This window comes from Mytilus trossulus, unplaced genomic scaffold, assembly GCF_036588685.1.
Source record: "Mytilus trossulus isolate FHL-02 unplaced genomic scaffold, PNRI_Mtr1.1.1.hap1 h1tg000024l__unscaffolded, whole genome shotgun sequence".
Lineage (NCBI taxonomy): Eukaryota > Metazoa > Mollusca > Bivalvia > Mytilida > Mytilidae > Mytilus > Mytilus trossulus.
The window spans coordinates 5,943,507-5,958,069 of NW_026963290.1; the positions used below are offsets into that span (position 1 = coordinate 5,943,507).

The 14,563-nt window shown below is 30.8% G+C and overlaps 1 protein-coding gene across 2 annotated transcripts in view; it reads left to right on the forward strand.

Moving 5' to 3' along the window:
- Positions 1-12,593, forward strand: part of LOC134698849 (TPR repeat-containing protein DDB_G0287407-like) — a 52,639-nt gene extending 40,046 nt beyond the window's left edge. Inside the window, exons 21-33 of one of the 2 annotated variants that reach the window (XM_063560516.1) lie at positions 92-180; positions 1,758-1,952; positions 3,012-3,145; positions 3,903-3,914; positions 5,375-5,459; positions 6,145-6,342; positions 7,898-8,035; positions 8,924-9,027; positions 9,554-9,725; positions 10,164-10,283; positions 10,807-10,953; positions 11,267-11,508; positions 12,276-12,593. In XM_063560516.1, the coding sequence (XP_063416586.1) occupies positions 92-180; positions 1,758-1,952; positions 3,012-3,145; positions 3,903-3,914; positions 5,375-5,459; positions 6,145-6,342; positions 7,898-8,035; positions 8,924-9,027; positions 9,554-9,725; positions 10,164-10,283; positions 10,807-10,953; positions 11,267-11,508; positions 12,276-12,444 (1,805 nt within the window). In that variant the 3' untranslated portion in view covers positions 12,445-12,593. The remainder of the gene's footprint in view (positions 1-91; positions 181-1,757; positions 1,953-3,011; positions 3,146-3,902; positions 3,915-5,374; positions 5,460-6,144; positions 6,343-7,897; positions 8,036-8,923; positions 9,028-9,553; positions 9,726-10,163; positions 10,284-10,806; positions 10,954-11,266; positions 11,509-12,275) is intronic. The other variant, XM_063560517.1, reaches the window with a different exon arrangement.
- Positions 12,594-14,563: the final 1,970 nt, after the last annotated feature.

A 14,563-nucleotide genomic window follows, 5' to 3' on the forward strand; every position in this document is an offset into this window, starting at 1 on the left:
GTAAATGCATGTATCAGTGTTACAAAAGTAAAAAAAATCGCAAATTCATCCAATATATATTTCAAAATGATGTCGTTATCATCTTATATAGAGTTAGAGGGAACGGAGCATGATCTTGATTGGATACCGTCAGAAATACCACCAAATGTTTTTGTTTTGTTGTCTACACTTCCAGGAAGGGTAAGTCAACATTTCAGGATAATAGTGTTTTTCAAACGCTTTCTACTTAAATGTTACCGTTATTTGCATTGCAGTTTCTCATGTTTAACAATAAAATCCATTTTTTTGGCTTCTTTTACTTGAATAAAGTACGTTTTGTTTTGTAAGAACAATTAAAACATGCTGAATATCTAAAATAGCAATATCATTCAGGTACTGGTAAGTGATATGAGTTGATTTCTGTTTAATGAAATATAGTCGATATTTAAATTTATTCAATTGTGTCCATTTATCGGTATAAATAACCCAGTTTCCTATTAAAGGGGACAATTTAAACTTGTAAAAACACACAAAACCTATCCATAAACTTTACTGTCAAAACGTACATTTTGGAACTTAAAGCTTTCATTAACTCATATTTTCATTGAGAATAATTTTTTTACAAAATTAATGTGTTTTTATATTTATTTATTCTACTTCACAGGATATCTAGCGTTTATATTTTGACATGCAATTGTGGTAAAAATAGTAATTGAGAGTACCTTTACTCCTACTTTTTGTTTTAGCTCACCTGGCCCAAAGGGCCAAGTGAACTTTTCACATTACGTGGCGTCCGGCGTCCGTCGAAGTCTGTCGTCTTCCGTCGTCGTTAACTTTTACAAAAATTTTCTCCTCTGAAACTACTGGGCCAAATTAATCAAACTTGGCCACAATCATCATCTAGTTTAAAAAAATGTGTCCGGTGACCCGGCCAACCAATCAAGATGGCCGCCATGGCTAAAAATAGAACATAGGGGTAAAATGCAGTTTTTGGCTTATACCTCAAAAACCAAAGCATTTAGAGCAAATCTGACTGGAAAAATGTTTATTGGCCGGGTCACGCCACACCTTTTTTAAACTAGATACCCCAATGATGATTGAAGTCAAGTCAAGTTTGGTTACATTAAGCCCAGTAGTTTCAGAGGAGAAGATTTTGTAAAAAACCAAAGCATTTAGAGCAAATCTGAATGAAGTTAAATTGTTTATCAGGTTAAGATCTATCTGCCCTAAAATTTTCAGATGAATCGGACAACCAGTTGTTGGGTTGCTGCCCCTGAATTGGTAATTTTAAGGAAATTTTGCTGTTTTTGGTTATTATCTTGAATATTATTATAGATAGAGATAAACTGTAAACAATAATAATGTTCAGCAAAGTCAGATTCACAAATAAGTCAACATGACCGAAATGGTCAATTGACCCCCTAAGGAGTAATTGTCCTTTACAGTCAATTTTTAACAATTTTCCACTGAAACTACTGGGTCAAGTTCATTATAGATAGAGATCATTGTAAGCAGCAAGAAAGTTCAGGCAAGTAAGATGTACAAACACATCACCATCACCAAAACACAATTTTGTCATGAATCCATCTGCGTCCTTTGTTTAATATTCACATAGACCAAGGTGAGCGACACAGGCTCTTTAGAGCCTCTAGTTTAGTAATATGAAATTACATGACTTATTGTGTTTTCTGGGGAACTAGAATGATTAAGAAAAACAGATTAATGGCGACAAATATACTCCCTGATATTAACATGGATAATTTCTTTTACATACACAGGCAATGGCAGCTTGTAATCAAGCTGGATGGCCAAGCATGAAAGTATTACCATTACAAGACTCACAGAAACTGCAGATAGTTACCGAGTACCTGGAAGGAATTTATGGTAAAACTCTAAACCAGCAACAAAAAGAAATGATTGTTTCCGTCAAACAGACATCAAATCCATTATATCTAAAATCGCTACTAGACGAGGTGAGTTTTGATTGTCTCATAATTTGAGGAATCCACAACTATGTCACTTTAACTTTAAACATGAAACTTTGAATTTTAGAAATACTTAGGCTTTTGTACCTCAGGCATAGATTACCTTAGCTTTATTTTGCAAAACATTAGGAGTTTTGGTTCTCAATGCTCTTCTTCTTCGAACTATATTTGACTTTTTTAACATTTTTGTATTTTAGCGTCACTGACGAGTCTTTGTAGACGAAATACGCGTCTGATGCAATAATAACATTTCAATCGTAGTATCTAGTTTATTAATTAACATTTATCAGTCATAGTTGTTTGGAATCCTGTATTTACAAAGTGAGTTTACATATTATCTATTTGCCCTTAATTGGTAAACTTATAAGGCCAGATAACTTACAGAATAATTATCAAAGGTACCAGACTTATAATTTGATATGCCAGACACGAATTTCGTCTACTTAAGACACATCAAAGACGCTCAGATAAAAAAAAGTAAGAAATCCAAACAAGTTTAAAGTTGAAGAACAGTGGGAACCTCGTCTAATGCTTAATGCCTTGAACAGGATAGTTATGAATATTTATATAATTTTTATTGATTTGTTAATCATGCAACACTATCTAAGGCACACTTCATCAATTCAAGTTTTGAAAACTGTCTACACTTATATTTACCCCTAATGCATATGTCAAGGAGAGATTACCAACATATGTGAGCATTTCAATAATGATTATCATAATTTATATAATCAAGAATGGCACAAACGCACCCCAGTTGTTGGTGGGTTTCGTGTTTCTTAGTCTTTAGTTTTCTATGTTGTGTCTTCTGTACTATCATTTGTCAGTGTAACTTTTTGTTTTTAGCCATGGCAATGAAAATTTATTTTCAATCTGTGAGTTTGACTGTCCTTCTGGTATCTTTCGTCCCTCTTTTCGCAGATGATGTAATTAATAATATCGTTATATTCTTGGCCTGTTTATCATTGCTTATCTGTTGTATGTCAGGAAACATTTAATTTTAACAAATCCGTTATAAAACACACAATTACATAGAATATATTTTAGGTTCGTATGTATGGCTCATTTCGAACACTCACAGAGAAAATCCAAGAATATTTGTCTGCAGATACTCCACAAGACTTGTTCGCCAAAATTTTGGACCGACTTGAGGAAGACTTTGAGAAGGGAGATAATGCAAGGTAAAGCTTCAAACTATATATTAATGGTGTTCTCTTGTCCATCGAAATATACAAAATCTTCATTGGCAGAAAATAAATTCATTGGTTATTTCTTTGTCTTTTCCCTTGAAAGATCAAGTTGGGATATTTCGTTCAAATGAAAGTCCATACATGAATGAAGTTAAGTATTTTTTTTATTATCATTTTATTTGATTGACCCATCTTGTTGTCGAATATCAGATTCGGTTTTGTTTGAAGACAGTCGTTATTGCGCTTTTTTTTTAGATTGCTGTATAGTTGATTCTCTTTTTATTCACATCTTTTATATTTGCTGTTTTGTTGTTTGTTTCAGCTACGCATAATTCACATAACACATAATTTATCTATATATCAAATTCAGGCATACCATATTCAACTATATCAGGATCGATAACTGTCGATAAATATTGGCGGATATTCTATGTTGACATGTATGCAATCACAAATGTTTGTACTCTAGTTAGAAATCCATATCGGTTTTTTTTTTATGTCTGGATTTTGCTTCAATTGAATTCAAAAAATAAATGACAAAAAGCGGATGCAATGAAGACTCGTTTTCTATAAGATAATAAAAAATTATTAACAATAAAATTTGAATTTAAGTATTTTGTTTTTCAAAAAAATTGTCGTGTAGCATTAATAAAAAAATTTAAGGAAAAAAGTCAACATATCGTGGAATTTTTTTATAATATTATATTTTTTTTTATCAATGTTTTTTTTATGGTATTTATTTCTTCAGATGTGTACACGGGTAAGAAAATGTATTCAATAGTAACTTACAGAAAACGTTTGTATATAACAAAATATACACTCTTGAAATAAGTGTGTACACTGGATTGTAATGTCACCTGGTTGCTTTTGATTTGACACGATTCCTGTGCAATACCTTACACTTTGATGTTATGTAACATTATAACCTTAATCTGATTTTCTCTGTTCGTCAACGGACATTTCCTTTAAAAGTACCGAGCATTTATCCATATAGCTGGGCATTATATTTTCTCTTTCTCTACTGTAAGGCCTCATTTTTTTCTTGCAAGTCGCTATCACATTTTTTCTAAAAAGAATTTATACGTTTTTTTCAATATTGAAATAAATCATATAGAAAAAGAAGATAAAAAAGGTAAAAATATGAAAAGTAGTTTTATAAATTTCAGTTTTAACTATTTTCCGGGAACAATATATCTGTCAAAATGTATGTTCCTGCTAAAGTATTAGATATTTTCTAGGAACAGTATAGCTGTTAAAATAATGTTCCTACTTTTATTCATTTCACACTTCAATTAATATTTTTTGCAATCAAACACATGCGCCATAATAATTGTGAAAAATGCCGAACCAATATTTTTTTTTAAATCGATGTAGAACAAAATTTACACTCAAAATTTAACATTTTTGTTTAAAATAGAATACTTCGCAAGATATATTTTTTAACATGCTAAATGGAGTTGAATTAACTTTTTTTTCAACTTATACATTGGAAGTACAAGTAGACGGGGTTCACTAGATTTAACATTGATCTAAGGAGGAAATATTTGGAAAAAGGCAATATTTAAAAATGTCCAAGGACGTAATTAAATCAATGAAAAAACTCTCATAACCAACATTGTTTTGTAGAATTATGTTCGAATACCAAATATAGAAATGCAAAAGAATGAAAACGGGTTAGAAATAAATAAGTAAATTGAACTTATGGAAGCACCTATGCATTTAATATTGGACAATACAACACAAAATAGCGACTTTTCTACGTCGTCTTAGAAACGTGATTTCTTACTAAGTTGGATATGAACACGTCTATAATATGAAGACAATTTAATTTTCTTTGCGGAAAATCGACCTATCAAATTAAACTATCTCTCAATCAGCTCCGAGGGAATAACTCTCATTCACGTTTTCAGCTCGCAGAAACTGCGACGTCATAAACCGCTATTGGTGTAATGCGCATAAACAATATAGTGATTTTTCTTTCATGTGGGACTCGTGGTGCTAAATATTTAGTCTATAATGTAGATAATTGTCAACTGATTCGTCTGTTCATTGTTTGGGTATTTCTAAAAAGGCGGTTTTTTTCTGTTTTTCTTCGTCTAAGGCGTTTTGATTTTCCCTTGTTATCTGAAATATTATTTTAGTTTTTTTTCTGTTAAAGACTATCGTTTTACTTATACATTTAAAGAAACATCATTACCATATGTTTATTTCCTTTTACAGGAAGCACCTTGTGCGTGATACGACAACAGCTTTATGGTGCGCAAATAAGGGAATGTCTGAGTCTGAAATAGTTGAGCTCTTGGATGTATGTATACATTGACGAATAAAACAAATGCTTAGATTAAATTGTTTTAAGTGAATTTTAATTACTTGATGCTATCTGAAATTGTGCGTTTGTGCTTATTCACCATTGATGTAATTGTGTGTTGTAAAAATTGGTTAATCCTACTTAAAATGGTAAATGTAAAAAAAAAACTGTTTTCGCTCGCTTATAAATTATTTTTTAAAAACTCGCAAAATGATAACAAAGTTACGTTGTTAATGATTCTGTAGAAACAATCAGAAAGTAGCAGCAACGTTTGTAATATTGAGATCAATATTTTGTCCTTTAAACAATTTTCATCATTTTTGTTTTGGTTTTAATTTTATATATATAAAAAAAAGAATGATAGGAACTGTAAAAATACAAAAATTACCAGCAAGACAAGGTCTTCAAATAAGTCAATATAGCTGAAGTTTGTCACTATTCTCCTACTTGAAATTTTGGCCGTAAGATGATGCTTAATTCCATTTTTTTCGTTATTGCTCTTTATCTTGAAAAATAATATATATTTATTGAAACGTTAAAAGCAAATTATTGACAAGACAATATCAACAAATAAATCGCATTCCCAAAATCGTCAGTTAATCCCTTATAGAATAGAAGAAAATGCTTTTAAATGACAATATTTACTTATTGTTTTCTGTTATTTATAATTTTATACTTTCAGGTAACAAGCGCTGTGTGGTCACCATTCTACCTATCACTTTATGAAAATCTGGTCAATCGGAATGGACTGCTGAATTTCTTCCATGACCATCTTCGACAAGCCGTCGAAAAGAAATACTTGTCTGATGCTGAAGCAAAACGGAATGGTTACCTACGTTTAGCTAATTTCTTTGTTTCAAAAGAAACCAGTAATAGGACAGTACGTATTTTATGAATAGATGTCGTATATATATATATATGTAAAATCACTGGTCATAATCAGGGATTTTATAAAATCACTAATTAGTTCAGTGATTTTACAAATTCCCTGAAATGTCAGTGATTTTACAAAATCCCTTATTTTACAAATTCCCTGTAACATATATATGACTTGTATGTTTTTATTTTGGTTTTGTTAAAATGTGCATTTGGTTAGTCGTGGCTACAATTATCAGTATATACTAAATTTTGTTTCTACCTTTTAGAAATATAATTTAAGTATATTTTTTTAATCATTTGAAGGAAAATAATATTTTCATTGATTTCCTTAATGTCTTTCCAACAATTGTCAATATGTAGCAATTTTACCTGACCATATCGGGAAATAGGTATTTAGTCGGATCTTAACACGTACGTGTGATTTGTTTAAACCGGTTTTCGATGAATATTCGAAGAAATGTCAAAATGTTTAGGACTTAATTAAATCCGTATTTCGGTAAGATTGTGCAAGCATACGATTTTTATTGCGTCTTACACTTTGTGAAGCGAATAATCTGTAACTACTTTATTCAAATATTCTGTAAAAACGTCAATTTTGAGCTATGAAAGTCAAGTGGCTAGAGAATTTTTCCTGAGGAAATTTTAAAAAAGTGCAAAAAAATATTTTTACAGTGGGTTAGCTTTCATTAGTCTTCACTATCTATAGATTAACAACTTCTGGTTATATTTATAATTCAGAATCATCATTGAAGGTGGAGCGCGATTGCGCAGTTAATTAATTATATTGATATGCCATCTGTATGATGAGTGACATTCCGTAGTATTATGTGCCAATTCGAAAAAGTTATACGAGAATTGTCTCCCCTTAACACGGTTCATTTTTTTTATAATTATGTTTAGGTTTCTGATATAATTTTGAATAATTACAAAATGAATCAATGCAATATATTTCAGTTTTTGTTATTGATGTATCAAAACAATTGATGTACGAATATAATTTCATAAATTTGAAACGTTTAAAATTTTTACATACCAATATAAAGAACTTTTTATCATTTTTAAAAAAGACTATGAATAAAAATTGCATGAATTGACTTCCTTTCATGATGGATTAATTGGGAAATGAGCCAGAGTTATCTGTTCGTGATGACAGAGAGGGACCAGCAAGCAAATTTTGATTGCAGCTAATTCATTGTTAAAACAATGTTCCGCTATAAACGAATGTTATTTTATACAAATATAAGGACTTAGTTAGCTAAATCTACAAATTTTATTTGAAATTATGAATTTGTATTGCAATAGATTAATATGCTACAATATGCAATACACTACTGTGTCTTCATTTGTTTTTCTGTGTTCTAATTTCGGGAAAATAAGAAAAATTTGGATAGTCCAGCTGAGTATTTGATCTCGTGGTGTGCCGTGTATGCATACAAGCCCCTTTAAAAATTGTACATTTATGATTTTTGCCGTTTACCCATATCTATACTATACCAAAAAGATTGGTATACCACGAATAATAAAGAATACACTATATCTATAAAATTTTCTATCAGGTAGAAGAACTACCGTTCCTTTTAACAAGAGCCAATGAATTAGAAAGACTTAAAACTACAGTATCGGGTCTAGATGTATTCCATAGGCTCTCAGACAATGAAGATGGCATTTTTGAGTTGGTCAAAGCATGGAAGACGGTAAATATTGAACTTAATTAAAAAAATTGAACATCAGTTAGTATTTATAGTAACATTGCTTCATAATTAATACGATTTGATTTGAAACACCTGATCACGAGTGCTTGATATTTTAAGAAGGTTGTTTTTCCAATGTGAACTAATTGGACAAACGTTTTGTACTAATATGAAACAGATTTCTGGCAAAATTACTTACGAATATCAAGGAAGAGACATATTGAGGATGTAAGGTCATTCAATTTCGTATATTCCAGTGAGAGTTTGAATCTCATGTACTCTATAAATCTTAGATTAAAGACCTAATCTAACTTTTTATTACAAATATCTTAGTCATTTTCGTGATATTGATATAATTGATTGAATTCAACTAAACATATGGCAAATGTAAGAATTACATTATTTTTTTTGTCAACTTCACATTTCTTGTTGTCAAATATCCTCTTTCAATTTTTTTGCAATTTGCATCTCAATATCTAAGAATATGGATCACACGTGTGTATGTTCTCATTATACAAAATTCATTTTAAGACTAAGTAGCAGACGCACAAACTGCCGTCCAGGTTATAATTAAAACAATTACTGACATCTACCCATTACAAGTTTTGCGGTCACCATAAAGATTTGTCTGAGTTTATATCTTCAGCTGGCATGCTTTCCCAGTCTGAACTCTTCAGAAACAAGAACAGTAGTCTATAGATTTCAAGCTGTGTGCAATCCATATGTTGTTTTAATTTGAGAGAACAAGTATTTGCATGGCGAGTAATGCGTAGCTTGAAATCCTTGTCCAGTGGATCTAATGTTAACTAAAAATGTGTAATGGAAGCTTCTTGATGCGTTCAAACTGATATTTTACACTGTATTGATCCTACCGATCATATCTATTTGTAGCTTGGTGGATTTTCATTGTCAGGAGAGGCATACATGTCTGCATTAGCAAAGGTTCCAAAGAGTGTAATAATGGAAAATGTTCCATACTACTGCAAACTGTACAGGTAATTTATTGAAACTCACCATTGAGATACACAATTAGATTCAAATTCATTTGATTCAAATTTGATAAGCTCTTATATATCATAAGATGAATCGATATATGTACAATCACAATTAATGAAACTGCCTTCATTAGTGCTTAAATTTGCAAGTTAAGAATACTAAATGCGTTTAAAGAAACGTTGAAGTTTAAAATCGCCAATTCTCAACTCTATAACTTTTTTTATATCATTTAAAATGGTATTTTGATAACATATGAATTGTTTCAGATACATTAAAGATCTACCTATATCAGTGGGCATGATAAAGACCATGGTAAATTCAACAAATTATACTATCATAACGGTTGGTTACCGCTTTTTCAGTATTTTTCCCATTGGCTTGACACCTGGAGATATAATTCAGGAGCGTAGCAACATTTATATTCAAATCAATATGTCCCTGTGTTGAGGCATAGAGCTAAATAATCATATTTGTATCAATTTATTATTTACAATTTATCTTATATTCATATTAATATATTGTCAGAAATCTTGGAAAGTTTTTCCTAAAACTAGGATTAATGGAAGCAGCCAAAACAGTATACAAGACTCTAATAAAACAACTTGAGATGAACTTTGGGGAATCACATGGAACTATTGTATACGACCCATTTAGTCAGAGTTGGGAATATCGCTGTAAACATCCTGATGTCATTACAGTAAGTTCAGCGTTGTCGAGAGTCGACATTTACAATTGTGATCTTTTATTTACCTTTATTAGTTATATAACTCAGTAAGAAATCCTTAACCATGTAAATGGAAAGTCAGAAATCAAACGGCAATATCAAATTCCCAAACACATTAAACGAATGGACAGTAGCTGTCACACGCCTCACCTGGCACAGGCATTTGACTGTGTGAAAATTGACAGATAATACCTGGTTCCATAGCTTCCCAAACCCTTCACCTGCATGACAGTTGCTCAAAGAGGTTCTTCGCCTGTTTATTGTTTTGACGCTCTTTAATTCTACGAGTTTCTTTTTTTTTGTCTATAATACCATCCACCAACGTGTGTCCTTTGTTCTTATCTTGAAAGTTAATGTCGAATTAAGTTTAAGACACTGTGAAATAGCAGTCATATGTGTTTGTTCTTTCAGGGATTACATGATCTAGGAACTGTATATCGTCAACTAGGAGAAAATGACAAGGCTGTTACAGTGTACAATGATGCAATAAATCGACAAAATAGAATTCGGTCTCCAAGTCAGAAGCTGCAGGTATGATTAATTCATATTTGTTTTTAACTGAGAGGGAAATATGGGTTATGCAAATAAGAGATAGCAATGTAAGGTACAGAATTTATTGCCTATACTTATTGTCTGCAACACACAAAACGTAAATGTTACTAATGAGACTGTTGAAAGTACAATTAAATAAATGCCAAGACAGATTTATTTATAAAAAAAAATGAAAACAACACGTATAATAATTCCATGCGTGCGAAGCGCAGCATGTAGCATGATATCCATAAAAGTGTTAAAATGAATAAATTTGGTTTGACATATAATTTCAAAAATAACTGTTGGTATCAAAAAAAGTTTTAGAACCCTCTTTTGTGTTTCTTATGAGATATGTCCTTCATACACATGTGATTTCAACAAATATGAACCTATGTTTTACTAGTTATATTTCTGAAATACGTTTTTGCAACAGAAGCATATAATTTTTTATAAAACCAACAAGGATAGAATATTTTATTATAGTGTGAGTATGCAATTCCTTTGTTTTAATATCTTTTAGTTGTGTGAAGGACTCCTTGGCTTGTCGACCGTTTACATCCAGAAGGAAGACATGTTTGAAGCTAAGATATTGATGACAAGAGCGTTGGAATTAGCAACATTTGTTCTGGGAAAGAAGCATCATTTTGTAGCTGCTATTTTGACAAAGGCAAGACACAATTAATTGCCAGATATTTATTCAACCTAATTGCACGGACATATTCAATAAATATTGAATAACCAGATTTTTGAGTTTTGGACATTCTTGGTTAGCTCATATTGTCCGGTGAATATATTTCATATGGTTTATTTTAGTTGTGTATTTTGCAATGTAATTAAGATTTTAAAACAAATTGTATTATAAGTATATAAACTGATCAATTTCGGATTGTTTAATGTCCATTTATACTTAAAAATTTCCAATTCACCACAAGTCACTTTGAGATCATTGGCTTAATCATACTGTTGCTATTTCTTTTCAGCTTGGACAGTTGTCATACAAACAAGGTCGTGTAGATGAGGCACTTGCCTATTACATGCAGGATTTGAAAGTTACGAGGAGTGAAGTTGGTACCAATCATCCCCGCACGGCTGTTGTATTAAACGAGATCGGACTGGTTTATGATGATAAGAATGACGTCATGGCAGGACAATTATATGAAGCAGCTTTGTCCATTATTCTAGAAACATACGGCAATAACTATTTAGGAACCGGATCCATTCGGTTTGTAATCATTTGTTTACATAGATATTTTTAACGAATAATCTTAAATATTTGAAAATTTGATCAATTTTAACCATCACTTAGTATTTAACTTATAATATTTCTAGAAAGAGGGAAGCTATTGTAAACAGGTTCGTACTGTAAGATTGCAATCATCTTTTTAAAGTATTGATGACACCTATTACGACTTAGTTGACAGTTATGGAATGACTGTGTCATAGATGATTCAGGACATGTACCGATATCCTTATTCGAGCTTGAATCTTGTTCTCGTTTCTTGATTGTGACTACTTAATCAAAGTACTGTGGATTCATTATTATTCGTTGGATACCAAATTTCGTGGTTTTCGTGGGTACTGGTGAACAACGAAGTTCAATTTTCAACGAATAACAATGTTTCTATAGGCTTGTATGCAGACTTCGGCAAAACCACGAAATTAAATATCCACGAACTAGCATTTTTCCCCTAATCCACGAAAATTGGTACTCACGAAAATAAATGAATCCACAGTAAACATCGAATTTGTAATGGCTATATGCTAAAAGTGGAACATAATTTGCCTTTTCTTACGGAGCCCATGATATCACACTGATTGTAAGTTGAGCTTGAGTTGCTTCTTAATGGTAAAAGTTAATAAGACTTAAGACTCGATAAAGGCCGTACGACGTCCTCTGGTTGCATTAATCCATTTATTTATTTTTTATAAATTGTCTCACTGTCGTATCAATATAAATGTAGGCGCTTATGTAGTATGATTTTGTTTCAGTTACAATCTAGGAGCTTTCTATTTTGGAACCAATCATTTTGAAAAGGCACGATTTCAGTTCACAGAGTCATACAAGATCCATGAAATGTTCCTAGGAGACAATCATCCCGATACAGTTGCTGTGAAAGAAGCACTGAATACTGTGTCGTCGATGACAAAAACGAAATAGGATTGGATGCAATAAGCTTGACATTGTATAACTCTTAGAGCATATATTTGGAAAAGAATACAGCTATATGTATGAAAGGAATAATACCAAAGACTTTTTTAATTTTATATTTAATCATTAACTAAAGACAATTCAAATAACAAATATTCCAGTTTTCAGTTAAAGAAATTTTGAATTTATGTAATATGTGAAATGTAAAATGTAAAATACTCAAAGAATTTTTTTTCGCTAATACAGTGTGGAAAATAAGAAGATCTACGAATTATTTTCTTGTGTCTGTTTACATTGATGAAACTTTTTTAAAATACTTAAGCATGTAGCATTATTAAAACTATTGTATTCTATTTCAAATGCTTCAGTTCGTCATATGTATCCTAGGCTTTATCATTGCTAAATTACTGTTTAAAATTGCAAGACATATTTTTTCCTACTCCTGCTTTCTTATACGAGGTTCTGGATTGGAGGAATGGTCTTAATTTATCTTTATTCTTTACATTTTTGGTTTACCATTTTTTGTTTCTGTTCTTTATTCATTTCGACAAATAATTATTATTCATTATATTTGATATTTTCTATTTCTAATTATTGTTGACAATTATTCTGTATGTTTTGTCCTTTTCCCCTATATTGTATAACCCCATCGAGACCATATGGAACAACACAAACCTACGCTGCAATCATTTAAACAGAGTTAAATTATATGCTGTGAAAGAAACCATGTTAAGATTGATGCAAAGTAGTATTATATAATTATTATATCATGTTGTTAGTTAAATATAGTTTACTCTTATTATATTTTTTATTCAATTTTAATTCTGTTATAATTTATCTTACAAATGTATTTCCTTTATTTACAAATTGGGAAGCAACCACATATCCTACACATATATGTAATTACGTTTTTTAAATTTTAATCTCCAGTGTTCTGATATTTTGCATAATATGATATTCATTTTATCGTTGTTTGAAATATTTTGAAATGAGCAATGTTCGCCTATGTATGGCAATTTTTGTTCTAACAGTTAATTCTGTTAGATAAGTGTGATATTTAATATGCACGATGGTGACGACATAAAACCTATGGGACCTCTTGTTCTTTATGTTAAACCATGGTGATTGTATCTCTGGAACGATATATATAGCAAAGAAAATTCGCTTGATAAATCATTTTGCTTGTGTTAGGTACTTTGTTTTTTTTAGGAACATTTCGTTTATAGTATCGAAGATTAATGTAGGAAACACATTTTACCTATCTTTTATAAATGAGATTCAGATCTTTTCATTCTAATATTGCTGTATGGACATAATGAGGAATGGACTGAACAAAAAATGATTTTCTAGCAATGCAATTTCAAACAATGAAATGGATTATTTCATAATGAGATATGTTATCATTAACTTTAGTGAATTTGATATGTGATTATTTGGATATTTTTATTACCCGAACGAAAGCATATTATCATTGCTGTGAAGCAGTAGATTTATGCGTTAAAGAATGACCATTTACTTTTAAGGGGGTTATTGTTTTTTTCCTGAAAATATGTTCTGATCTCCAATTTGATGAAGAACAAAAATAACGTCAAGCAGATGACAAAAAAATATTCTTAATTAACTTTTCCCAAATTTGATAGTGTTATATTTTGAAAAAGAATTAATATAATTAATAGCATTGAAAAACTTTGAAAAAAAATGTTTGAGAAATTTTGTTTTGACTTTGAAAAACAAATACAATAGTTACACCCGTAGCACGGAATCTCCAAGAGCGGATTTGATACAATCATACTATCATACTGAAACTTCAACAGTTACAATTCAAGCAGAACGTCGACTTTTAACAGAGCTCACACTGTATACCGAACAAAGCAATTTGCTAAAAAGTCAAAAATTGTGACATCTTCTGCGGGATATGAATCAGTGCAGTGCATGACGATGTAAAACTTGTTAGAGTAGCATTACGCATATATATATATATCGGAGTTTCTGATATTTTGTATTATTTTTTTTATTAAGCTATGATACTCATATTTATGGTTATTCTAATTGAGAATTATAAGATATAAGTTTGTTTTCATTCTATTTTTGTTTTAGTTTTCTGTTTTTTTTTGTATTCTTTCAATAA